At 34.5% G+C, this 27,664-nt stretch overlaps 1 protein-coding gene across 1 annotated transcript; it reads left to right on the top strand.

Moving 5' to 3' along the window:
* The first annotated feature begins 977 nt into the window (after positions 1 to 977).
* Positions 978 to 26,121, top strand: LOC104906225 (uncharacterized). Its single transcript, XM_057392498.1, has 4 exons — positions 978 to 1,699; positions 21,746 to 22,024; positions 24,985 to 25,454; positions 25,535 to 26,121. The coding sequence occupies exons 1-3, from the start codon at positions 1,322 to 1,324 to the stop codon at positions 25,324 to 25,326; spliced, it is 999 nt and encodes a 332-aa protein (XP_057248481.1). The 5' UTR covers positions 978 to 1,321; the 3' UTR covers positions 25,327 to 25,454; positions 25,535 to 26,121.
* Positions 26,122 to 27,664: the final 1,543 nt, after the last annotated feature.

Raw genomic sequence — 27,664 nt, forward strand, 5'->3', positions numbered from 1 at the left:
TATAATGAATTTATGCAATTGTAGTTTGTATTTGTGAGATCATCAGCTTTCGCAAAAGACCTAGTTTTCGATGAGATAGATATCTTACACAAAGAAGGAATTGTTGAAAATTAATTAGCTAACATAACTATACAAGATAAGAAATCACAAGTAGAAAAATATTGATTTGCGTTTTATAAATTGTGTCGTACAACTGGTGAACCGACGCAGAAGTATCATTTGCGTCGAATGGGTGTTGAACGCAACGCAAATCGTAGTTCATGTGCATCGCACTTGAAGTGCATTCGTCACAAATACCTTAAGTAAATGGGTGAGAGAATCATATGTGTCGCATGCTTACTATGTTCGACGCACATGAACATAAACGATTTGTGTTGAATGTTTTCCTACATGAGACGCAGATGAATGTATAAGAGGATTTGCGTCGGACCATCTAGGCCCATCCGACCAGATCAACCCAACAACCCACTTGTTACCTTTTAACTTACGCCCGATTTATCCCTCTCTAACCTAAATTTCCCACTCTCACCCTCTGACCTAAAACTCCCATTCTCTCTCTCCTAAACGCCGCTCAATCTTCATCCTCTTCTTCAATCTTCCTCCCCTCCTTCAATCTCATGTAAAATCTCTCTAATCTCCTATATCCCTTGTAATATCCTAAAAACTCAAACGTGTTTAAGTAAATAGTTAGTTATAATAAGTAGTTAAAATATCATTTTTATTGTTTCACTAATTAAGCAAAACATAATAAAAAGATTATAAAATAATAACATAAATTTTACCAACCTAAAAATGTTAATATCTAACGACAATAATAATAATATATTTTACGATTTCATGAATTTTGGAAAAAGGTTAGTAATTATTATTTTTTATCAAATACGAATAAAATACATCAACAACCATACACTAATGCTAAGCCACGTGAAGTAGAGTGAAAGTGTAGAGATTTTCTGATTTCTGTTACAAAAATAAAAAGGAAAAAGGAGTATTAGTCTCCTAAAGTCAACAATTCCATAACTTATGTCTTCTTCCTTACTCTTCCATGGCACTTGGTAAACATTCTTTTTCTCTGCCAAAAACCATTCATCCAATCCATCTTCTTCCTCAACTCAACAATGCAAAATTATTTACTCCAATTTCTTTTTTCCAATTACTGATTTGATTCTCTTAATTCCAGTATAAGTGGCCATGAAATTTCTCACCAAAAATACAACAATCAACAAACTTCCTTATCTCATCTCTCACCTCACCACCACCTACGAGGCTATGAACCACCTTTTCATACACCACAATTTCAGTCACAAATTCGCTGGAAAACATGACACAAAGAGAACCCCAAAAAAAAGAGAAAACCCCTATTTTTCTCTCTATCTCCTTTGCTTCGGGTTCCTCACCTACATTACCACCACCGTCTGCCACTTGTTTGGGCGACGCCATAACCCCACCTGCCACCGTTGCTCGCCGAACACATGCGTCACCACCCGCACCCAACCACACCAGCACCCGCACCTCCTTTGCTCTCTCTTCCTCGCATTCTCCTTCTCGCCCCTCTCTCGTGCCCAGTTGTACCGCACCAGCCCGAATTGCTCCGTCGTCTCGTTGCGTTGTTGTTGGCCATCGTCATCGACCTCCTCGCCAGAGCCGGAGCTCGTTCCCCCTGTCTCACTCTTTGTCGTCCCTGCTCCTAGTAGCAGAGGTAGAAACATTCTTTCTTTGAAAACATTAATTATGATTTTCTAGTTTTCTATTTCAAGCCCAATTATCCTTGCTGGTTAGTATTTGTTTTGTGCCTAGGACAATTGACTTAGAATTAAAGCTAGGTATTATAAACCTGATTTGTTATGTGTTGGGCTAAAAGATGAATTGAACTTGTTATGAGTTTATTAAAGGACCGATTTAGTCAGTTTAATTAGACCACTTAACTTAATTCCTAAAAACTAGTTTTGGGCTATAATTCTTAATGACTAAGTTATTTGAGTTAATTGAAACTAATCCAATATGCTTGTTAATTTTAATATGAGTATAAGTTATTATTACTCCACTAATACTTATGTTCACATATAATAACTCGTTAACTTGAGTTATTAGTTTTTTGTGATTAAATAATATTATAATAATGTTGATAGTTCTACTATAGCAATAAACTTAATTAATTTAATAATAGACGATTAATTGATGATTAACTATGGACTCTTATAATGATAATATACTTTCGAATGGTTATATATATACGTAGTAATATAACTTTAAGTATAATGTTCCAATAATTCTAAAAGTATAACTAAAAGAGCTATTTCACCTATTTAGTTGATTAAAGAGTCACATTAAGAAATTAACGATTGGGATAATAATGACCTTTATTGAGAACTTTATGACAAATATAAAACACGCCATGACTATAATAAGCTCTAACTAATATTTAGGCTTAAAAAGCTAAATAATGAAACGCTCATTAATAAAATTATTCTTTAATAGATTAAAGAAGATAAATGATGTTACAAGTCTTCCCCTGGCTATCAAGTTGTTAAGCATGAATTCAGGTAACGTCTACTGCTAACACCCACAATCCCCTTCGAAGTATGTTTTATGACCATGATTAATATTATGCTTTTTCTATAGATTGCGGGATATGAAATGTTTTACGATGGTTATAATGATCATATGATGCTATTAAATGATGATGATGTTATGGATGAAATGAAAGAATATAATTATTCATGATGATTATCATATGCTTAAAAGAAATGAAACATGATAAATTCAAGTGAAATACGGTTCTTGGCAAGTATTATGTTATCCTGGGTCGTGCATATACCTCCTGGCCGGTTAACCACCTCCCATGTAGAGAGGGCTAATGTCCTCGGGTGGCACCGTGCACTTCTATATTATGGGCATTAACGCCACCTCCCGTATAGTAAGAGTTATTGTCCTCGGATGGCTGCCTCCCGTTTACAATGTTATTATGTTATGGGGAGACGTCCCTTCTGTTGTACTAGCCAAGTTACCAAATAATATGAATTATGATGATGAACATGATCTACATTGTGACAAGTAGATGGTTAGTAAAATAACAATTAAAATGGAATTGACCATCAAGAATTATACTTGACTAGGTCTTACGATATTCAGGGTGAGCAATCTTGAAGCTTGAAATAAGAAATCCGAACGAAGGTATGAATGTAATTGAATATGAGTTTGAGTGTTTGTTATTAAGGGTGTCGAAGTGTTAAGGCGTAGGAAAGCATTGTGAACAGTCGTTCGAATAAACGAGGTATTTATAGGCAAATGAAACCCAAAACGAATCAAAAAGATAAAATAAAAACTATGCGCTTAGCTCACCGCGTTGTGCTTGACGCACAACTGTCCGCAAGACGCATAGACAATTGTATGCTAGACGCACATCTTTGTGCCACACGCACAACTGTGTGCTAGATGCATAGCTTTGCACCACGTGTACTTACTTTATGGCCGTGTTTTTTATCGCCTGAAGATTTTTTTGTCCTTTGTTAAATTCTATCCTTTGAAATCTAAAATCAGATATATTTAGGAATCAAAATTTGATTTTCAAAATATCTTTTAAAAAATTAATTATCGAGAATAATTAATACTCAAATATTAAAAATATAATTAATTATCATGAATAATTAATTGTCTAATTGGGCCTTAAAACTAGGCTTGGATTTAATTAATAGACTTTATATTTTCGAAATGCTTGTGGGCTTAGTTTGTTCGGTTGCTATTCCCTTGGATCAGACCAATTAGGACGACAATATGTTTCATCATTACGTACTCAATGGGGAGACACGAGGTGTAGCAGTCATAAATAGTTGCATCAAAATGAAAATGATGTTGCATTGGTATGTTAGTAATGCCAAAAACTTTAATGTAGCCCCCTCACCTAATCTGCATCCACTTCATCCCCTTCATTGAAGTCATGCACATTAGAAAATATAGGAACCTCCCTTTCATTAAGGTACTTAACTGCCTCATCAAGTAGGGATTCTTCAACCTCCACATTCTCTGGCAATTTCCCAATTCTCTGTAAATGTGTCTTCCCATGATGAGGATTCTTGTAATTGTTACCCCAGCCCCTTTGTCTTTCAAATTTTCAGTCATCACATATTGTATTTATAACCATGCAAATTTAATCTTTTGTGTGTCATAGAAGTCATATGCATCTTGAACTCTAGCTATGAGCTCATCTACATTATGTGGAAATGAAATGACAGATTTTGAATTGATTGAAGTGCCTTAAATAAACATAAATCCAACAAATTGAGACCAGGGGATTGGGGTGGTTGGTTTACCAGTTGTATGTTGAACACATTCTGTGTTGCAGCTTGTTTGAATTCCATATCATCATCTAATATGTGTGGTCTTGCATTATCCTCTTAAAGGGAATTAGCGAAATACTAGTCATTCTTCTCTAAATCTCCTTTTTTTTTAATATTTTCTTTTACATTATCGAAAAAATGGAAAAATAGTCGTACCTATTGGCGATCTTCTCATATTAATCTCCAATAACTAATTTCATATTAATCCCAACTTTACACTCAATTTGCTTTAAATGGGTTAAGTGACTGATAACTTGTTAACGAGGTACATTAAACTCTCTTTCCCTCCAAAACCCACTTATCATTAAACAAGCCCTCATTAAACCTTTCTTCTTCCCTTCTTCCAAACAACTCCCCTATTCCAATGAAACATGAAAAACTTCCATGGATGGTGGTTTGAGTTCCTGAATTTTGCCGCATAAGATTCGCACTTTAGGGTTTTGCGCACCACAAAGTAATTCATATTTCGCTTATTGGGATTGAGGTAAGTTTTAAAAAATATCGAAATTATGCAATTGTAGTCCTTATTTCCATGAAATTGGTTGTGAAAAACCCTCAATTGTTTGGTTCCTTAATTTCGATTCATTAGAATATGTTCTAATTTTTTTTAAACTCTTTAAATTGTGCGCTAATTTATACTTTTATATTGTTTGTCGTGATTGTTGTTTATTTTAGTCATGGACGGTGTTACATTGAAATTTAGTCATGGTGGTCTGTTTAAAAAGTTTAAAAATGGTCATGCATATGTGGGAGGGTGGATTAGGACATTTATGGTGGACCCTGATGAACTTTGTTTTTGGGATTTAAGAGATTTGGCCAAGAAGTGTGGTAATTATGAGGATATTCAATCACTGTACTATTTTGTAACACCTCCAAATTACTCGCTTTTAAATAAATAATTTAGTAAATAATATTTGAGTAATTTAGGAATATTACCGCCACGTGACTGACACGCTTTAGGCAACCAACTACTAACTACAAAATAACTTGCAGCGGAAGGCTTCAACCAAAAATAATAATACTTCTTTATTAATAAAAGTAAATATTGTCTCAAAACTCAATATAAATAAAACACTCTAATCTAGGCGAAGATCCCTTCCTAGTATGCTCCCATGCACATCCAAAATTCACCTGCAAAACTGCTTACAAAAAAAGTAAAGCAAAGCCAAATAGGAAAAATGAAGTTCATGTCAGTATAAAACTGAGTACGAAATGTACTAGATAAGTAAAACATTTGTTAGTTTGCAATATTTTTTTTATTTCGAAAACTCCGTCACTAATAATTCAAGAATAATTCTTTAAGAATAAATTATTTTCAAGCACTTCAATAATAATTCAATAATAACCTTTTAAGAACAAACTCTTTCCAAACAACTTGAATTAAAAATAATCATGAAAACAATTCCTCTTCTTATCTCCCTTCTATTTTGCTAAGTGTGCACATACTCCCAAGATAGTCATCCCATCATGGAGCTATATCAAGGGGTAACTATAATTGTCGACAAGTGGACTTTGAAGTTCTTGATGTTAATCAAGTGGAAATAATAATAATATGATTTGTAAATCATAAATAAACCTCCTTTTCTCATAAATAACTTTTTGAACATTCAAAGTTCATAAAAATCAATCAACCTTTCCTTGTAAAAATAATTCAATTTTCCAAAAAGGATAACAAAACTTCTATATATATAAATGATTGATAAAATCATTCCTTCGTTTCACTTCCAAGAGTGAATAATAAAATATTGTAACCATTTTAAACCAAATTTCTAAACCAATCCAACCATTAAATTAATAAACAACTTTATCACATAAAATAACATTTCAAAAGATCTAGCTACATAACGTACCTTGATCTTGCACAAAGAGTATACTAGTATCTCCATTTAGTCTTGATCTTGAACGATCTCCTGACAAACCAATAATGTAAAAATCTAATAAGTAACTTATCACATGAACTTAATAATGATTTAAACATGAATAACCTATCATGAGCATAATATTTTTGAGTAAGAAACATGGAAAATCTTTTTTTTTCTTAACCCAAAGAAAAATGAAATTTGAATAAGAAATATAAAACTAGAATAAATAAGAAAAGAAGGAAGAACCTTGAAGTAAGAGAGTATTGATTCTCCAAAATATTTGTGTGGAAAAGATGGTTTAAGGTGTAGGTTATTTATAGGAGCAGAATAGTAGTGTTTAACTTCCAAAATTAAATAATTTGTAACCTTCATCATAGATTAGGAAATTAAACCAAGATTTGTAACCTACACCTTAATTAGGAGATTTAACCAAGATTTGTAACCTCCATCATAAATTTGGAAGTTATAGGAAAACAAAACTTCCTCCAATCACCATAAAATCCCATAGGAAAATATGACCCAATTTTTTTTCTTTTGGGTTTTTCGAATTTTTTTGACTAGGATTTAATACCAAAAGCTTAACAAATCCAATTTTTGTGCCATATTCCCGCCAAAATAATTTAAAATCAGTGAAAACACTAAAATACCCTTTGCTTAAAACATTTATTTTAGAAAATAAAAAAAATAAATATTTAATTATTTAAATATATACTATAAAATATAGGTTATTAGAGTACTAAACGATAATAATCGAGAAATTAGGGCGTAAAAATAAGGAAATAAAAAATTCGATCTCAAAATTAAAGTAGCTTTGAAAAATAAAGAGTAGAAAATTATAGATGAATACGCTACCTTAGAAGAAAGAATATGATGAAAGCCGCCTTTACAATTGACCGATGACTGAAGTTGTTGATCGATTAGATAGGAGAGAGAAAATAAGACGGAGGTGGGCGGTTGTTCTTGCGGTGATGTGGATTGTTTAGCCCTAAAGTTGAAAATTTACTTGAATCCAGAGTTGTCATCAGCTTGGAGATTGAATGAAACAGGAGACGAACGAATGAAATTGGAGAACGAATGAACAAATCTTCGCTTGATTTTCTGGGAAAAGGAGAAGAAGGGGAGGGATGTAATGCCCCGACTTCTAATCAATGTTATTAAGTTAATTAATCAATTATTAGCAGCAGAACCTAGATAGTCGGCGCGTTACTGCCGTACTTTCCACTAGAAAAATACAAGGCAACATAAATTCATAAACTTAAACATATTATAACATGAAATATAATATTGATCCAACATTAGTCTTGATTAATAGAAACTTAGTTACTAAGCAAAGTTTGACATTAGCTTAAATTAAAGCCATAAGGGTCTACATAAGTCTATATATTATATTACTCCTCACTGCTATGCCATCCTGATATCATCACCAGTACCTAAAACATAAAACAAAACGTCGTGAGCCGAGACTCAATAACATACTACTGTAACAACATAAATTCATTTCAACTCAGATGGACGTGCATAATGCTTTCTCACACGGAGACCTTTATGAGGAGGTGTTTATGAAAGATTTCACTTACAAATATCCACCATGTAAATGACAACAGACTGCGTTCGTAACACAAAATTTCTAACTCTCTTATTTTCACATTGTATATAAGGTAGGCTTATGTATTTGTTCTTTCGGTTTTTTCACCAAATACCCCTGACAAAAAAACTTATTCACCAAATACTCCAGATTTTTCAAAATTCACCAGATACTCCTAACTTTTAAAAAAAATTCACCAGATACCCCAAATTTTTGAAAAAATGACAAATAATGCCATTAATGACTAACGGCGGTTAACTCCGTTAGTCATTAGTGTTAATTAACTTTTAGCGGGCCTCGTGACTTAAAACTGACAATTTTTTAAAAAATCTCACCTAGTTCCTACTTCCCTCCCTCAATTAACCCTTCTGGTGTGACCCAAGTTTTACAAGTTATGACCTATTAAGCCAGTTTCAAGTCACTAAGTCCGCTAAAAGTTAATACCCCCTAAAGTTGGGACCTACACAGGTTAATCAATAGTTCAGACTTTTTAAAAATTATCACCCAAAGTTAAGACTTCTATTGTCCTATTAATTACCTCTTCCAATTATTTTTAGTGATTATTAGTTCTCCATTGTATAAAAGTCCCTTATTGTACTATAAATCCCAAATTAACCCCAAATCATATGCTTTTAGGTTATTATCAAACATGAGATTTTCCATTACCAAACTTGCTAAGTGGAGGATGTTCTTCCAGTCACAACTCATTCCCGTTATTAATCAAAGCAATGTTATGGGGATTGAACAATCATGTCATTGAGTCCATTAGGCCTGAAACCTAATTAACCGCATTGACTTGGGTTTTGGGTCCCTTTTTTCCCCTCCTTGTACTAAAAAGACAAATACAACCAGATCAGATGGTTTTAGGTAATAACTAGTATTTGGCCCATGCGTTGCACCGGATTGGTATTGTGTTTTCGAACTTGATATGCATTTTTTTCATATCCACTAAATATATTAAGAAAAACTCAACATTTGAACGGTATAAATATAATAATGTGGATACTTAAAGCATGATTAAAAGTTGGTTGAAATGGTAATTGTATCATGTATAATAGCACGCAAGAGGTCATGGGTTCAAATCTTGTTGCAAGCTAATTTACTTTTGTTAATTGACATGACTATGTACACATTGGGCAATTCTAGTGGAGTAACAGAGGTGTAATGTGGCGTGTATACATTGTCACGCACACCTTTTAATATATTTGTACTAGTTTTTAGGCCCGGGCTATAACTCGGGTACTTATATTTTTCATTTGTTGATAATTTAATTTAAAATAATTACACCATATATCACTTCGTGTAGCGTAAATATATCTTAATACTTATTAATAGGTAATGGGTCGATTCAAGATATCATCATTTCCAAAAAAATATGATGACCAATCTACTATTGGTTCATTGCACACAAGATAAAATTCTAGTGCAAGAAAAAAGGTTCCAAATGGCACATAAAAGCACGCCTAAAATAAATCATATACGCAATTAAGAAATTTGTACTATGATTATAGAGATAATCATATTATCATAGAAAGAAAAGAAAGAATTCTGTAGAGAAAATATTTTTCATTGAATCTTTAAATGATTTACAGCCTAAAGAAAACTATATATACAAGCAGAAAATACAAGAGTGTGTGATAAGCTATCTAACAAACTAAACTAACTTGTAACAAACTTGTGCCAGCTCAGCAGGGAGCAATAACAGAAATCTCTCTGAGCTATAGGCCCTCCTCAAGCTTGACTTGGGGAAGAAGAAGAAACGATAAGTCCAAGCTGGAAAGCTAATAACATATGATGAGGAGCACCAAGAGACTTTGTCAAAATATCTGCCAATTGCGTTTGAGAACTGACACCAGATTCCATATTTTCCCTAATATAATTAACATATATGTGTAGATGTTTGGTCCTTTCATGCAAACAAGGGTTGGTTGCAGTGTCTTGAGCTGCTTTGTTGTCACAAAACAAGGGAACATGAGTAGGAATAATAACTTTAAGATCAGATAATAAATTAGTAACCCAACTGAGTTCACTAGTGGTGTGACTCATGCTTCTATATTCTACCTCTATAGAGCTTTTAGAAACAACTTTATGTTTCTTAGTCTTCCAAGAAAGGAGTGAAGTACCAAGAAAAACGCAATAGCCAATTAAGGATCTAGCCGAATCAATACAATTACCCAAGTCTGCATCACAATAAGCATGAACTTGCAATGTTGTATCAGCAGAGTAAAAGAGACCATGATGTAAAGTACCTTTCACTAGTAGAATAAATGCTTAATTTTGCGGTCATTAAGTGGCCTATTGCGGCGGTTTTGGCCGCACAACAATTAAGGGGGAAGCAATAGGTAATTAATATATTGTTGCGGTTTCTAGGTCAAACCGCAGCAATATATTTAATTTATATCAGATTTATAAAGCATATTGTTGCGATTTTTGGGGAAAACTGCAGCAATATGTTGTAGTTAATAATAAAAAATAGGCATATTGCTGCTGTTCCTAGCGAAAACCCCAACAATAGGTACTAGTACAGGTGAAAAATAATTGTTTTTTTGCATTTTGTCATCAAATTTGAAAAATAAAATGCTGAAAAAAAAAAACACAACAAATTTAAAATAATGATAAGCAAAACTTTCTCAAATAATTGAGATACCAGTTTCAAACACAAATTTCTTATGTAAAAAAATGCAAACATAAAAAAAACTGAAGCAACATAACTGACTTCAAGATAAACAACAAAAGCAACACCATTAATGTATATATATATATATATATACATATATATATATGTATATATATATATATGTATATATATATATGTATATATATATTACAAAAAATATGAGACTGAAATTAAAAAAAATCCTAAAACATAAACCTACAAACATATCTAAAATGCGAACAAAAAAAGAAAACGAAAAAAAAGAACACGAAAAACAGAAATGGCAGTCAGTGTCCGATCATCAGTGTCTCGGTTCGCATCAGTCGCGCATCAACCCAGATCTGAACGAAGAAAAAAATAAGGGAAATCAAAGAAAACGAGGAACGATTCTACTATCGGATTTCAACGAAGAACCAGATTCAAAGTGAACGACGAGGAAATCTGAACGGTTCTTGATGGCGACGAAGAACAAACGATTGTTGATGGCGACGAAGAACGAACGAGTGTTGATGGCCGGTGTTGATGGAGATCTGAACGACGAGGAAGCGCCGTCGGTGGATGTTGCGTCAGGCAAGTGTTGCGACGAGGAGGAAACGCCAGTTGTTAGGTGAAGAGAGGGTGAGGAGAGATGGAGGAGGAAACGCCGATTGTTAGGTGAAGTGAGGGTGAGGAGAGATAGAGGAGGAAGGAGATAAAGGAGTGTTACTGTGAAAGTAAAAGTGAAAATGAGGAATGAGGAGGAAGGAAACCCTAATGAGGAGGAGGAAGGAATGAGGAGCGCCTATTTTGTTAAACCCTAATGACTCTATTGCTGCGATTTTAATATATTGCTGCGGTTATTGTTAGAATCACAGCAATATGTTTGGTCAACTAGTCAAAAAAATTTCAAAAAATTTCCGTTGAAACCATATTGCTACGGTTTTCGGCCAAAACCGCAGCAATATGGTTATTTTATATTTTTTATTTTCTTTTTACGCGATATATTGCTGCGTATGGGTAAAACCGCATCAATAAATAATTATTCTACTAGTGTTTGAGGTATCTAAGAACATGCTGAGCAGTAAGAAAATGAGAAACTCTAGGAGCACACAAAAACTGACTAAGTTGCTGGACATCAAAGGAAATATCAGGCCTTGTCATGTTCAAATACAATAATTTGCCAATAATCCTTCTATAACACTCAGGATCAGTCACGAGATCACCATCATGTTTGCTAAGCTTCAAGCCTGGAGGTAAAGGACAGTCTGCAATCTTGCAATTAGTCATGGAAGTATTGTGAAGAAGATCTAGGATATACTTCCTTTGGTTTAGTAAAGTACCAGAATAATCTCTAGTGACCTCAATACCCAAGAAGTATTTTAAAGGTCCTAAATCTTTAATAGTATATTCAGCATGAAGTTGAGATTTCAATGTCTGAATAGCTGTAAGATGTGTACCAGCAACTAAGAGATCATCAACATAAGCTACAACTATAGTGTAACTTTCTCCAGAATGCAAAGTAAACATGGAGTAATCATACTTGGATTGTTGAAAGCCAAGCTTGATAAGAAACATGGATAACTCCAAGTTCCATTTGCCTTGAGGCTTGTCTCAAACCATATAAAGACCTATGTAATTTGCAAAGCTGACCTGGTTTAGCCTTCTTAAAGCCCAAGGGAGGAGTCATGTACAAATCTTCTTCAATAAAGCCATGTAAGAAGGCATTATTGATGTCTAACTGATGCAATTCCATGTGACAAGCAGCAGCAACAACAAGAATAGTCATGACAGTTGTGAACTTAGCAATTGGACTAAAAGTATGTTTAAAATCTTTACCTTTGATTTGTCTATCTCCCCTAACAACCAATCTACCTTTACATCTTTCAACACATCCATCAGGATTGAATTTAGTTTTAAACACCCATTTACAGACAATGGGTTTTGATATTTGAAGGTAAATCAACAAGCTCCCAAGTACCATTTTTTTCAAGGGCTTTTAGTTCTTTATCCATAGCCTCCACCCACCTTGGATCATGTTTAGCTTGAGCATAAGAAGAAGGCTGAACATTTGAACACATTAGCTAAGCTAGCAAGATGACATGTAGGTAAATGAGATAATTCAGGGTAAGTGTATGCATTGAAAGAAGAAGAAAGAGAACTGGTAGGTGAAATAGTAGGCAAAATAGAAGTTGGAACAACAAAGTCTACACTTTGTAGAAGGAATATGTTGTCCAGTAGACCTTCTTAAAATAGGAGTATCAGAAGGAATATGAGTAGAAATATAAATAGGAGAAGAAACAGGATGAAGAGAAGCTATAGAAGAATTTGATGTATGTTGGAAATAGGTGAAACAAAAGTATTGGTGATAGGAATAGAAGATGATGGAGTAGAATAAGAATTAGAAGGATGTGTAGAAGGTATAGCAAAGAAAGCAGGGATGTGATCATCATGAAGAGAAGGACTAACCATAGGAGTATGAGAAGAAACTGTAGTAGCAGTTGAGAAGAAGAGAGATGATAAGGAAAGACAGTTTCTAGAAACTTGACATCTCTACTAAGAATGATTTTATGAGAGTCAAGATCAAAAAGTTATAACCTTTTTGACCATGTGGATAGCCTAAAAAAATGCGTTTTCTGGCTCGAGAAGCAAATTTATCAGATGATTTATAAGAAGCATAACACAAACAACCAATTACTCTCAAATGATCATATGAAGGTGGTTGTTGCATCAAACATTCATAGGGAGTTTTCAATTGTAGAACAGAAGAAGGCATCAAATTTATCAAGTATGTAGAAGCTAAGAGACATTCTCCCCAAAATTTATTAGGAAGAGCAGCATGAAACTTGATAGCCTTGGCTGTTTCAAGGAGGTGTTTATGCTTCCTCTCTACCCTACCATTATGTTGTGGTTTACCATGTAGACTTCTTTGATGAAGAATCCCTTTGCTAGCAAATAAGTTTGTGCAAGCTTCTTGAAAAATTTCAGAACCATTGTCACTTCTAATGATTTCAATAGAAGTATTAATCTAATTTTCAACATAAGCAATGAATTCTGTCATCAGTTTAGGGACTTGAGTTTTGGAAGAAACCAAATGAGTCCAAGTAGTTCTTGAAAAATCATTAAGAATAGTAATAAAATAATGAGCTCCTGATAAGGAAGCATGTCTATATGGACCCCAAAGGTCCACATGTACTAATTGAAAAATAGCACCAGCATGAGAATGGAAATTAGAAATGAAGAATTATGAGATTTTGAAAAAATGCATGGTTCACAAGAAAAATCTGCTGTATTATTATGTTTATGTGGTATGGAAAACTTGGACATCTTCTGAACAGATAAGTGGCCTAACCTAGCATGTAAAATACTAAGTGTAGGAGCTAGTATGTAACAAAGAAGATGAAGTGTCAATAGATTTTGTATAAGCCAACTTGTTGATATCAAATAGCCTGGATTGCTTTAGTTGTAAGGTCATGAAATCGATAGGAAGAAGAAGTGAATATAGCAACTAGATTGTTTTGAGATAAAAGTTTACTAGCAGAGAGAAGGTTGTGAGTACAATCTGGTATTAAAAGAACATTTTGAAGAATAATGTTGTTTGTAAGATTAACAGTGCCAGATATAGTGACAAGCTTAGTTGTACCATCAGGTAAACCAACCTTAATAGGAGTATGTAGAGTAATGTAAGAAGCATATAAAGCTTTATCCCAGATCATATGACCTGTAGCACCAGTATCAACTATCCAAGTTAATTTATCAGCAAAAATAGATACTAAATTAACATTGGAGTTAGTAATGATACCTGCAAAATTCACAGAGGAATTAAGATCTAAAGGATGAGATCCTATAGCTTGGCCTTTGGCCATTTTCATCATCTCCTTATACACAACTTGTACTAAAGCAAAATCAACTTGAGAATGTTGAAAGTGTCAACAGCAAAATCTAATGGAGTATCACTAAGTAAAGATCCTCCAGTGGTGTCACCAACATGAGCAACCATTTTATTTACAGAACCATTTCCAAAAGCTTTGTTTTTCATATTAAGGAACCATTCAGGATACACTCTAGTTAGTTTGAAGCACTGGTCCATAGTGTGACCAGTTTTCTTACAATGGTCACATTTTCTGAGACTTTTATCATATTTAAACCTCTTTCCATTTCTTTTGTTAATATGAGAAGGATGAATGTGTGAAGTGTTACCTTGAAATGACTATTGTTTCATAGAAACAAAAGCACTAGTCTGCAGTGATGTATCTTATTGAATGTTTAATCTGTTATGCCTTTCAACTTGCAATAGCATATAATATGCACGATTTAGAGTTAGCAAAGGATCCATGCTTAGGATATTAGTAGTTATAGTATCATAACCTCTGTCTAATTCAACAAGAAGTTGAATTAATTTTTGTTTCTGATCAGCAGTAAGAACCTTCTTAAGAATGCCACAAGAACACTTATCTAATGCACCACAATCATAATCAGGAAATCCATCTAACAATTGTATTTCATCCCAAACTCTTTTGAATTTTGAATAATATTGCAATCATATCCTTGTTGAATGGAAGAAAATTGCTTATGTAATTCAAAGAGTTGAGGAGCATTAGATTGTCCATACCTCTCAACAATTTCTTCATACAATTGGTGTGCAGACTGTTGTAGAATAAAACCTTCATTATCACTTTATCCATAGAATTCAATAACCATGATTGAATCATGTAATCATTTCTCAACCATTTCTGTAACTCTTCTGAATATGATGGAGGTCTAGCAGTCTTTCCATTAATAAATGTCAGCTTATTTTTAGCACCTAAAGCTAACCTAATACCTCGATTTCAGGTGAGGAAATTATCTCCATTGAATTTGCGAGCTCCAAGATTTTGATCAGGTTGATCTTCTTAAATCTAGAAATTATTTATCAGTATAACCTACAAGACTATTGTGAGGTTGTGAAATAGAATTTTGTAAAGTTTATGTCATTTTTCAAGAATTTAAGAAGAGAAGTATTGCAAAATTGCAAGATTCAGAAGAAATTTTAAAGCAGAATCAAGTGTTAGATTGTTGATTTAGAATGAATTCAGACAGAATTGTAAGAAAATCAACTTAGATTGTTGATTTGGATCAAATTCAGACAAGATTTGAAAGAAAAAATCAACTCAAATTGTTGATTTAGATGAAAAGAAAACAAAATTTTCTGGAAATTGCCTTGATTTTAGTTCAAAATTGATTGAAATCAATTATCAAAATCAAAAAATTAATCAGATACGAGCCTTTAACTCTGATACCATGTGGAGATAATCATGTTATCTCAGAGAAAAAAGAAAGAATTCTGTAGAGAAGATCTATTTCATTGAATCTTTAAATGATTTACAGCCTAATGAAAACTATATATACAAGTAGAAAATACAATAGTACAGTGTATGATAAGCTATCTAACAAACTAAACTAACTTGTAACAAACTTGTGCCAGCTCAGTAGTGAGCAATAACAGAAAGCTCTATGAGCTACAATAATTAACAATTTCACTGACCTTCTTTATGGGAGTTGCCCTATAACCTTTAAACTCTATCTCCTGATTCGTATTCTTGAACAACAACAATAAGATTTGATTAGCAAGAATAATCTGTTAAACTACCCCATTAGTTACGAAGTAGAGGACTCTCACATTCATGGTGAATTTCGAAAGGGGAGATGGAGCAAGGGGATGACTGAAAAAAGAAATCAAATAAGAAAAATAAAATATATAGCTAGAAGTAGGAATTTATTGCCACATTACTAATTACAACACATATCTGTAATTTTGTGAAAATATGAATTACTAAAAGATGCATGTTAGATGAGATGGTGAGTCTTTGAAAATCCTTACCTGATATCAGGGGTTCGACCCCAAGCTTTAGCATATATATTTTTTTAAATTAATGATCACCTGACTTATTGTTGATTAATAGACACGTGGCAAAATTCTAGTGGCAGGAGGAGGGTGCCACATGGCGCATAGACGTTGTTATGCATACCTTTTTAATGTATATGTATAGATAGATTAAACATGCACACTACTACATTTTTAATCAAACGCAATGGTTAAAATAAGCTAATGCAACGGTTATTTTTTATACCGTTGCAGTAGGATCATAAATTTCAACGACCCATTTCAATTTAGGTTCCTAGATTAAGCTATTGCAACGACTTTATAGCAACCGTTGCATTATAAATATCTATTGCAACGACTTGGTCATGGTCGTTGCATTAGATATATCTATTGCAACGACTTGGTCATGGTCGTTGCATTAAGATATATCTATTGCAACGACTTGGGATGGTTGTTGCATTTGATGATGTTATACTTATTCATCATCTAATTTTAGCCACGCACGCACGTACTCGACTCACAAAAAATTACGCTCACAATATTCCCTCAATTTTTTTTCACGAAAGTTCAAATATTTCACAAAGTTTAAATAGCAGTACAACTTCACATACAGAGGGCGAAAACTTCACATACACTACCTTATCTCCCTAAAACAAGGAAACCATTGATGATCATCAGGTAACTGACGACATTGCCAACAAATTTCAATCTCCAATAATCCCAAATCTCTCGTATGAATTGAAGGCACGAACTGAATTCACCCAATTATATACTAAGAGGAATAGGGAAGAGGGAAGAGCCGAAATTTCATGAACACTACTTCACATACAGAGGGCGAAATTTCACGAACACTACTTCACATACAGAGGGCGAAATTTCGAACCATTGGTCCATGGTAGTAGGATATAAATTTAGAGGGTAAATTATTCAAGAAAAGACACCAAAGAGTCGAAATTCAAGAAAACCCAACAAAGAGGAAAATTTTCGGATCATTAGTTGAGCTTCATAAGGTATGTTCTTCAATCAATTGTTATTGGAATTTTATGTTTTAGGAATTCTTGAGATTATTGAAATTCGTGGATATTGAGATTCTGCTATGTTTTAGGAATTTTATGCATAACCAACGTAATTTAATCACCCAATTCAAAGAAATCCCAATTCAGAACCAATGAAAAAGAAATCATCAGCAAACAAGTATCCCCAAATTCGATCCCCAAATCATCGAAATTACAGATTAATTAATATAAACATGTAATTTGTTGGTTGCCTCTCTTTGCGGCAGTAAAATGTTTCAGAAGGCTGAGGATTTTATGCGACATATGAGCAGAATGGGTATCAAACCTAAATCTACAATCTTTGACTATGTAATTGATGGCTATTCAAATTTAGGCAATGAGTTGAAAGCATGCATTTATTTCTTTGATGAGATGATTAAATTAGGTCATTATCCAACCCCTTTCACTTATAAAAGTCTTCTAAAAGGGCTTTGTAGAGGTTGGAACTTTGAGATTGTGAATAGATTTTTCAGATTAATCTGTGATATCTGTGGTCTGCCTGACGCTGCTGTGTACAACACATTGCTTTCCGAAGCAGTAGACCTAAGACCCAATATGTTTTGTGAATTAAGGAATTTTATCTAATTTTATGTTTTGTGAATTAGGTTTTAGGAATTATCTGAATTGGGATTTTTTAAATTGGATGCTGACTTAATGTTTTGGTTTGCAACATACGATTGAGGAAAAAAATGGATAACATAGATAAAAAGCTGGATGCTTAAAGATGGAGCGATGAATATGAAGGAGGAGTTGAGGAGTACATAAGTAAGGCTTTTGCTATTAAAGCACACGGGAACCAGATTTGTTGTCCTTGCAATGTTTGTCATTATCGTTATTGGCAGTATAGGAATGTTGTTAGGGATCATATCATTGTTAATGGTTTTGTTCCCAGAACTGATAAGTTGTTAGACTTAGATATAAATATTGAAAATGAACCGGATGTGACAGAAGAACATGATGCGATATTGGACACGAATGATGACATAGAGGGGTTGTTGCATGATACAATGAGAGAAGGGCCGAATGAAGATGCAAAGAAGTTTTATAGATTAATAGAAGAAGGTCAACAAGAATTATATCCAGGTTGCAAGAAATTTTCCAACTGTCCTTTCTTATTCATCTATTTATATACAAGTGTGACCATAAGTTGAGCAATGTAGCAATGTCGGCTTTGTTAGGATATTTAGAGACACGCTACCAGATGCAAATTTGCCCAAGTCTTTTAATGAAGCAAAAAATGTTTTAAGAGTTTTAGGGCTAGATTGTCAGAAGATTGATGCATGCCCTAATGACTGCATGTTGTATTGGGAGGAGCATGCAAATGCAACAAGCTGTTCTGTTTGCAAGACTTCAAGGTGGAAAGTAACTAATAAAGAAAAGACTAATGGGAAGGATTATAAAATTCCTGCTAAAATTCTAAGGTATTTTCCAATTAAGAAAAGGTTGCAAAAGTTATTTATATGTCCGAAAACTGCAAAGTACATGATATGGCATAAAACAAATGATTCAGAAGATGAGCTTTTACAACATCCAAGGGATGGTGAAGCATGGAAAACATTTGACAAGAGATATCCAGACTTTGCCAAAGATGCTCATAGTGTGAGGCTTGGGTTAACTTCAGATGGGTTTAACCCATTCCACAATATGAGCATTGTACATAGTACGTGGCCAGTGATATTGATCAATTATAACTTACCTCCGTGGTTGATTACGAAGCCTGAATTTTTGATGTTAGCATTACTTATTCCCGGTCCCTTATCCCCGGGAAATGATATTCATGTTTATTTGCAACCACTAATTAAGGATTTGAAAGAATTGTGGGAGATTGGATTGGAAACTTATGACTCTTTAAGCAATCAAATGTTGTCTGGTTGGAGCACAAAAGGGAAACTTACATGCCTGCTTGTCATTATAAAACTGAATCATTGTTCTTCAACAAAAGCCACAAGCATTGCTATATGGGTCACCCTACTTTTTTAGATTTGTCCCACCCCTGGCGTCGTAATAAGAGATATTTTATTGGAGTTACGGGGCAAAGAGACCAACCAGTGCATTTAACAGGAATCGAAACTAAGGAGTTACTTTGTGGTTTTCGAAATAAATGTGGAAAGTTGCAAAAGATAACGAAACAAGAAAAGGAAGTTCCATGGAAAAGGGTACCAATATTTTTTAAACTTCCATATTGGAAGCATTGTTCACTTCGCCATAATCTTGATGTAATGCATATTGAAAAAAATGTATGTGATAATATCATTGCCACACTGTTAGATTTACCTGGAAAGAGCAAAGATCATGCTAATGTTCGTCAAGATTTGAAAGCCCTAAATTGGATGCCTGAACTTCATCCTCAATTACTAGAAGATGGTAAGGAAGTATTTCCAAAATCACGCTTTTCGATGTCATTAGAAGAGAAGCGATTGTTTTGCCAGGTCATTAAAAATGAAAGCTACCACTTGGATATGCTTCAAATATCGCTCGATGTGTGCAAGTTGGTGAAAGGAAGATCACTGGATATAAGAGTCATGATGCTCATTTTCTAATGCATTACTTGCTTCCTGTTGCAATCAAGACAACTTTGAGCAAAGATGTTGCAAAACCTTTGCTAAGGTTGTGTGCCTTTTTTAAGGGCATATGGAAGAAAGCTATCGACCCCCAAGATCTCGACTATTTGCAAACTGAGATTGTTGAAACCCTTTGTCAGTTAGAAGAAATTTTCCCACCTACCTTCTTTGATGTCATGGTTCATTTACCAATTCACTTGGTGGAAGAAATTAAGCTTGGTGGTCCAGTTGGAATTAGGTGTATGTATGCAATAGAGAGGTACCTCCGAGAGTTAAAATCTGATGTTCGGAACAAGGGTCGTCCGGAGGGCTCAATGGCTGAAGGATATTTGGCCAAAGAATGTCTTGCATTCTGTGGAAGATACTTGAATCGATCAAAAGTCCTTCAGATAATAATGCTGTTGATCCTAGTATCTCAAATCATTATTTCCCAATATTGGCCGACCTATTAGAGGAAAGGGAAGGAATAGAAAGAAGAAGGATTATGGGTTTATGATGGATCACATTACACGGGCCCAAGTCCATCAATATGTCTTATTCAATTGTGATTCTGAGGAAGTTGAGAGATACATCGAGTAAGATAACTTAACACATAATTTTTTCTAATTATTTTTCTAACTTTTTATCTTGCTAATTGTGATAGATACTAACATATTTAATAAAATCACAGTGAACATAAGTTGTCTGTAAGCGCCACAGGAAAAGAAAATGGGATTTCGCGCATACTCATAGCAAGAATTTCATGGAGTGGTTTAGAGAGAAAGTTGATCTAATATTCAAGAAGGGGAAGAAATAACGGATCATATAAATGGTTATCAAAAGGACCATCTCGTGTTGCTAAGAAGTTCAGGCTACTCTGTTAATGGCTATAGGTTCCACACCATGAAACGAGAGAAAAATGGCGTAACTCAAAATAGTGGAGTCACCTTAACAGCTCTAACGCATAGTTTTGCTAGTAGTAGAGATCAAAATCCTGTTATGGGGGCTGTGAACTATTATGGCTCGTTAGAAGATATTATTGAGATATCTTATCATAGTCACTTTAGTGTTATCTTGTTAGATGTGTGTGGTTTCATTCGGAAAAGGATGATTTTGGGATGGATGTCGTGAATAAGAATAAGAATATTTCACAAGGAGAACCGTTCATCTTGGCATCTCAAGCACATCAAGTTTTTTTTATTGAGGATCGCTTAAAGAGGGTTGGCATTATGCTATTCAAAATCTTCCTAGAGAACTTTCTGATGGTACTATATATGGCTTTTTCTTTGGTATTCGATATGAATTCGTGTCTATATTGAATTACAATGCATGTGCATGATTTATCGTCTCATAAAATATATCTTTGTGGTTTTTATTTTTATTTTTGTAATATACCATCAATGATCTTCTCCTTCTAGTGATCTGCCATGCTTGAAAACCAGTTCTGAGTTGGTTCATCCTTGTGTTCTTTCTTGACCAATGTGTTGCATGCAGTATTGTGTTGCTTTTTGCATGGTGTTCCTTCTTTTCTTTCTTTATCTCTGCACCAGCAGGTTTCTGAATCCATTGAAAATTTGTTATATGCTGCTTTTCCTCCTTCAGCTCTGCACAAGTAGTCTATTTGGCATCCTTATGGATTGTACTTGCGTGTTCTTTCTTCTTTGTCAGTGCATGTGCATCAGATTTCATGTCTTTGACAGAGATGGTGTTAGCATTTTCTTTCTTCTGTAAATCATTACATGCTGGCTTTGTGTCCTTGGATGCTGGACAATGGCATGTAGTACAGTGTTTCCCCACTGCTTGGTGTTCCTGTTGTTTTTGCCCAAAAATATACAATAATGTTGATTGTCTCATCCCCCCCCCCCTTGTAGATGAAAAGGAGTAGAGCGAAGCTTAATGTTGGACAACATCATATTCCACCTTATGAGAGACAACGTTTAGAGAGTGTGAGGTTTAACGAAGAAAGAATGAAAGCAAAAGGGTTTGGTAGTTTGGCAAACAAGTCATTACTCGACAAAACTCAGGAGATTCTCAGTGGATGGAGAGATGATGAAATATTTTCATCTGATGACGAGTACTTCACATCAGACTATGAGGGTTATGACGAGGAGAACGAAACTAATAATGATGCGCGGGAAAATACTATGGAGGTATGTGATATTTGTTCCGCTCAATTTCTACCTGTATATTATCATATTTTCTAGTGGTCTTAATAGGTTATGCTATTTTATTATGTGGTTAGCTATAGTCTAATCAAGCTTTCTATATATCTACCTATAAGTATTATACCCTGATAGAATTGGTGCATAAAATGGGACTAGAGGTTCATACTTCATAGTTAGCTAAAAGAGAGCATAGTCCTGTTTGGATTTGGTAAGTTGCTTCAATGAGATGGATCTTAAAGGTTAGCCTCATCCCACTACATTGTAGAGGACATGATTATTGTCCAGCTGTTTTCTTGGAATCTGATGGTTTATAGCATGTTTTTGGATCAGGACTCTGCTTATGTAAAAAAAGAAGTATGCTTTCACTATGCCTCTATATCCAAGGCTACATAGATTATTATTCTACTGCACCAATTGGCTCCGATCCAGAAGATTTTGTCTGCAATTTCTGAACTGAGTTTGCTTGAGGTGTCCCATCTGTGTAGATTAAAGATGCAATTAGGCAACAAAGCACTATCAGGATATCACTTAACAAAATAGTTATGGATAAGTACAAAACATATGCAATTTAAAGGTGGTGTAGATTGGATCCAACTAGGCAACAAAGCACTAGAAGTTTTAGGCAATAATTAGTACAATAGTCAATGGAGCACTGAGCCACTGATTATACAAACAATTAAAATCCAAATGGTGTATATTCCTCTCTTTATGCTATGTTCAGACTGTAAGTAAATGCACAAGTGTGAATCAATGACTCATGTCATAGTTGTTATGTATTCCCATAGTCCACCATTCTGAACTTATCAATCACCACCATTGCTAAGTTCATCAGAGGTGTCCCACAATTTATTTCCTTGAGGGTCACTGGGAGATGCATTCTGGACACATACCCTACATTGATTGTTGAGTGCATTTACTTGTGTTTTGTTTTGTTTTGCATGTAATATGAATATTGCCTTTGACCTGTTGAAAATTTTTATGTAATCTGCTGCAGTTTGCTGTATTTTAGGATTATGTGAATCATTGGAGGACTTTTTAAACTCCTTGATGTATTAAGGAAATTAGGGTCTGTCTAGTAACCATAGAAATAAGAATGAGTTACCAGTCATAAACCACTCACAAAACTATACTAAGAAACCTCACCTCTCCCTTTAACCTTGGTAATTCTTTATCTTACCTAAAACAACCTAACACATACTAATACTTGGTGAAGAATGAAGTGGCCTTTACCTGTTTTGGCTGGTTGGTAGGAGCTGACTAGAATTATTATTTCTTCGGATTTTTTTAATAAGGTAAGAAAAATACACAGTAGGTGGCCCTCCTCACAAGGGGAACACCTAATGTGTACTTTGGAATTGGGTGATTAAATTCCCTCAGCAGACAAGATATTGCACAAACTTGCAGATAATGGAAGTAGGGCCTTTTCAGTGAACCTGAACTCATTATGAGTCCACTTCCCATGAAACTTATCTGGATATAATGAAGAATTATAATTTCCTCCTCCCACTTTCGTCTCAACACCTACTCTGGTCTGCCTCATTAGGATTTACACGCTCTGCAGGAATCAACTGTACTTGCAGCATGTGCTCAAGCAACAGGTAATTATGCATACAGTCATCAACTATTTTTGCAACCTGTAAAAGAAGAGGTTAGAAAAATGATGACAGTTGAAAATATTAACTTTAAGCATTGGAAGTGATATAAACTCTGGATACTCGAATTGGATGAAACCGTAATGCTTAGCTTTTCCAGTCTGTAAAACATCAATACAAAGAAGAAATGTCAAATAAGGAGTGAATTAGGACCAATAACCACACTCGTTCCTGCTCCTGAAGTCTTATGGCATCTATACTTTTACCTAGAAATACCCCAACCCTCAAAAAGACAAATGGATACAAAATAATAAGGCTAGTCTATGAAACGAAAGAATTCCAGTGAGACTAAATATAGTACAATACACATTTTCCTAGCCAATAAATTAATACATATGTTTTTACACAAAGTTCGGGTAACATGAAGTTTCCATGAAATTTTAGATAGTATAAGTCACCAAAGGCAGGTGCTTATAAGTTATAAGGAAGCACTTTTGAAAATCATAACTCCATCAAGGGCAGATAATGTGAGTGTGCTAAGAGTTGGAACTTCTTGTTTGAGGCAGACAAGAGTAGGTGTTGAGACGAAAGTCGAGGTTAGAAAGAAGCATGTCTTGTTCAAATTTCAAGCTGTCGAAGTATCATGTTTCTGTGCTTTAAGCCACTTCAAAATCTTATCTCAAGGTCAGAGAATGCTTTCTAGGATTACTACCAAGTGTGAGCTGCCATGTTAGCCAAAGTTCAAGAGTAGGAGGGTCAATGTAATTCCTGCAGCACCTGACTAACTCATTTCTACAACTGTGTCTTTTCACTATTCGTGATAACAATGGAGATAATACTATGGTCTGTGTATATGAATAGTACCAATGATCTAGATTGTAAATTCATCTCCTTGACTGCAGATTCTGTCCAATTTCAAAAAAATTGAAAGGTCCGTTGGTGAGTCTGGGGGCAGATGTCCTACTTAGATTCGGATGAATTCCATCATCTCATAAAAGTTCTTTGCTTATCTAGTGTTTAAGTAGCAGATTATCATTTTGTTCTCAATATGTGAGATGACAGTATATGTTATTCAATATTACTATGGAAGTTATCCCAATTAGAAGTAACCCATTTTGCTTATCTAGTGACTACAGATTCTGATACTCTTTTCTTTTAACTGTCCCAATTAGAAGTAACACATCTTTGCTAACTGCATCCTGCCTCATTTGTTTTGTTTTGAGTGCAACTATAAAAGGGAGAGGAGGAAATCACATATGTCCACTTTTCTGAAAAAGGCAGCCGCTATAGCAGCCAGAAAGTTTAATAATTTACTCAGATTGGTGCCATTATATGTTTCTTGTATGGTTTCAGGTGGAAAAAGAGGGAGTGAAGCACCCATTATCTCAACCATTATCTATGAGGGATTTTGTGCATAAAAATGGGCAACGGAACCAACAAGCAAAGGATAACACACAATCTGAAAATGTCGAGCAAAACAGGCAAAAATCTGTGGGGACTGCCCAACCTGCAAAACAGCAAATGACAAAGGATACTGCACGCCCTCAAAAGCAACAACCAAAGGGAAAGACACAAGAAAAGGAGTATTGTATTCCGGGTCTATATCTTCATTCGCTTGTTTCGGCAAAAGCAGTTAGAAAATATGCGACACACCACAAACACAGAATCTCCTATTACCGATGGAATGACACATGAAGCAAACTTGGAAATTCAGATTCCTTCCACTATAATAAGAAATGATGAAGTTGAACATGAATTGGAGCAACAACCAATAAATGAAGAAATAGAAGTGGAATCTCAACCAAATGAAATAATAGAGGAAGGTATATATCACACACTTCTATAGATGACATTTTTTTTATATCTATCTTATTATATAAACTAATACCTTAACCTTAAATAGCTTTTAAGAGTAAAAAGCAACGAGGTCCAACAACGTTAACAAAGGTCCACTCGCGTACAAGCAAGAGAAGAGCGTGAAGCTATTGTACTGAACTCAATCGGCCAACCAGTTGGACCAACAAAAGAAGTTGTTGATGAATTTAGCCTCTTTTTGGGTACAGTTGCTAGGGATTCCGAGCTTGCGCCTCTTAACTATAGAAAATTCAAACTTTTGTCCACACTTGACAAAATATGGGATTATGTTTTGGTATGTTCCTTTCATCGTTTCTTTTCTATGTAAGCTCATTCATCAAACTAAAAACATGTATATACTACTAATTGAGCTCATTCATTGGACCGAATACCTTATATACTACTAATTGAGCTCATTCATTGTTGGGTTAGGAAAAGTACATGGTTCCTGATCAAGGGAAAAAATGGGTTTTCGAATCTATAAATGCAAGTTGGCGTGGTCATAAATGTAGGGTAAAGCAAAAGCACTACTATGCACATGAAACTGATGAGAAAAGGTGGGAAAATCGTCCAAAAACAGTTTCCGATTCCCAATTTAAAGATCTTTTGGAATACTGGAATTGTTCACTAATCGAGGTATATGGTTTTATTCTCTTTGTAATTTTGTTCGTCTACTGTTGAAATTGTATGTTAACTTTTTTTCTATTACAGAAAGAAGCAAAAATTAATAAAGGCAATCGTGGATCACTAGATGATATGCATACTATGGGTCCGAAGTCTATGCAATGTTACGTCATAAGTTGGTAACAACACATTATCTTGATTTATAGTTCTTATTGTTCCATCATCTCATACTCTTAGAAATTTATATATTGAACTACTAATTTGTATCTCTAAAGCAACAAGAGGATCCGGATAAGCAAGAGCCTTCACAAGAAAAGGTCTACAAAGAATCGAGGAAAAGAAATCCTACAAAGACATACCTCACCAACAACGAAAAATCTATATCCAATATTGTGAGTTAACATGCTATTTATTTGCATATTTTCTGCCTTAACTTAGTTATGTAATAACTTAATCTTCATTGGATAGGCCAAGATGGATTCTTTACAAAGTGTTGAACATGGAGAAGATGGTAACACTAAGGATCATTACTCTGAAGTCATACAAGATCTTGTACGCAAAAATCGTGTACGCCTTTATGGAAGAGGTGTAACGAAGACTGATTTGAAAAAGAAGGATAAAAATTCGGGTTTCATATTTCCACAGGAGTTTTTACAAAGTATGGAGACTCAATTGGTGCAAAGCTAGCACCGAGCGTGGCATCTGTCATTCTTTCTCAAATTCAAGCCGCTAATCCAGGAGTAGAGCTTGTGATTCCTGATTTTTCAATTGGTACAAAACCAAATGATGCATCCAGAGATCAACATCTAACTAGTGACACCAATGAGCAAGCTTCTAATGGCCCTCAATTGTTAGATTGTGAGGTATCGTTTTTATGTCTTATTTCTCTATGAATATATTTATAAACTAAACTTGTGGAATATGCTACAACCATGACTTTTTCATGATTTCATTCTCTACAACATAAAAAGCATATAATCCATGTGACAAGTAGAAAGGTAATGGGTTACATGACTTTGAGAAAGCTCTCCAATCACTGAAAAAATGAATGTAAAATAGGCATTGTCTTTAGCATGGAATTTATGAGTTGGAAAGTGAAGTCTCTTTATTGCTGCTGTTGTTAAATTTTCCAAGTTAACTGATGTATCTTAAAATTGTTACATCAGTTAAATTTTGGCTTGAAACGTTAAAACGCTGCATTATATGATTAGAGTTATATCTGGAAACATTTTCTTGAGCTGTGACATTACAAAATTCACTGCTGCCTCGTCTAAAAGGTTCTCAAGATCATAGGCGCACCTGCCCGCAATCATATAGATAAGGACTGGGCTTCCAATTGCTTTGTGCAGATTGTGAAAATAACCACATGTGAAAGAATTGGGGTTAACCATTCCTAACAATTCAACATCTGGCTAAAACACATCAGAAAATCTCAAAGCAATCTTATTCTCATTTCCCACCCCAAGATCGGAAATTGCAGACATCTTCCAATCTGGCAACTTCGGTTCAAATTCAATCAAGTTGGCTTTAAGAACACCAAGAGGCACTGTTATGA

This window comes from Beta vulgaris, chromosome 2 (assembly GCF_026745355.1).
Source record: "Beta vulgaris subsp. vulgaris cultivar EL10 chromosome 2, EL10.2, whole genome shotgun sequence".
NCBI lineage: Eukaryota > Viridiplantae > Streptophyta > Magnoliopsida > Caryophyllales > Amaranthaceae > Beta > Beta vulgaris.

Excerpts from the sequence above, each read along its gene's own strand:
- LOC104906225 (XM_057392498.1), top strand. The coding sequence starts at position 1,322 with ATGACACAAAGAGAACCCCAAAAAAAAGAGAAAACCCCTATTTTTCTC. Across the intron at positions 1,700-21,745 it reads CCCTGCTCCTAGTAGCAGAG|ATGAAAAGGAGTAGAGCGAA; the intron begins GTAGAAACATTC and ends CCCCCCTTGTAG. Across the intron at positions 22,025-24,984 it reads CGCGGGAAAATACTATGGAG|GTGGAAAAAGAGGGAGTGAA; the intron begins GTATGTGATATT and ends GTATGGTTTCAG.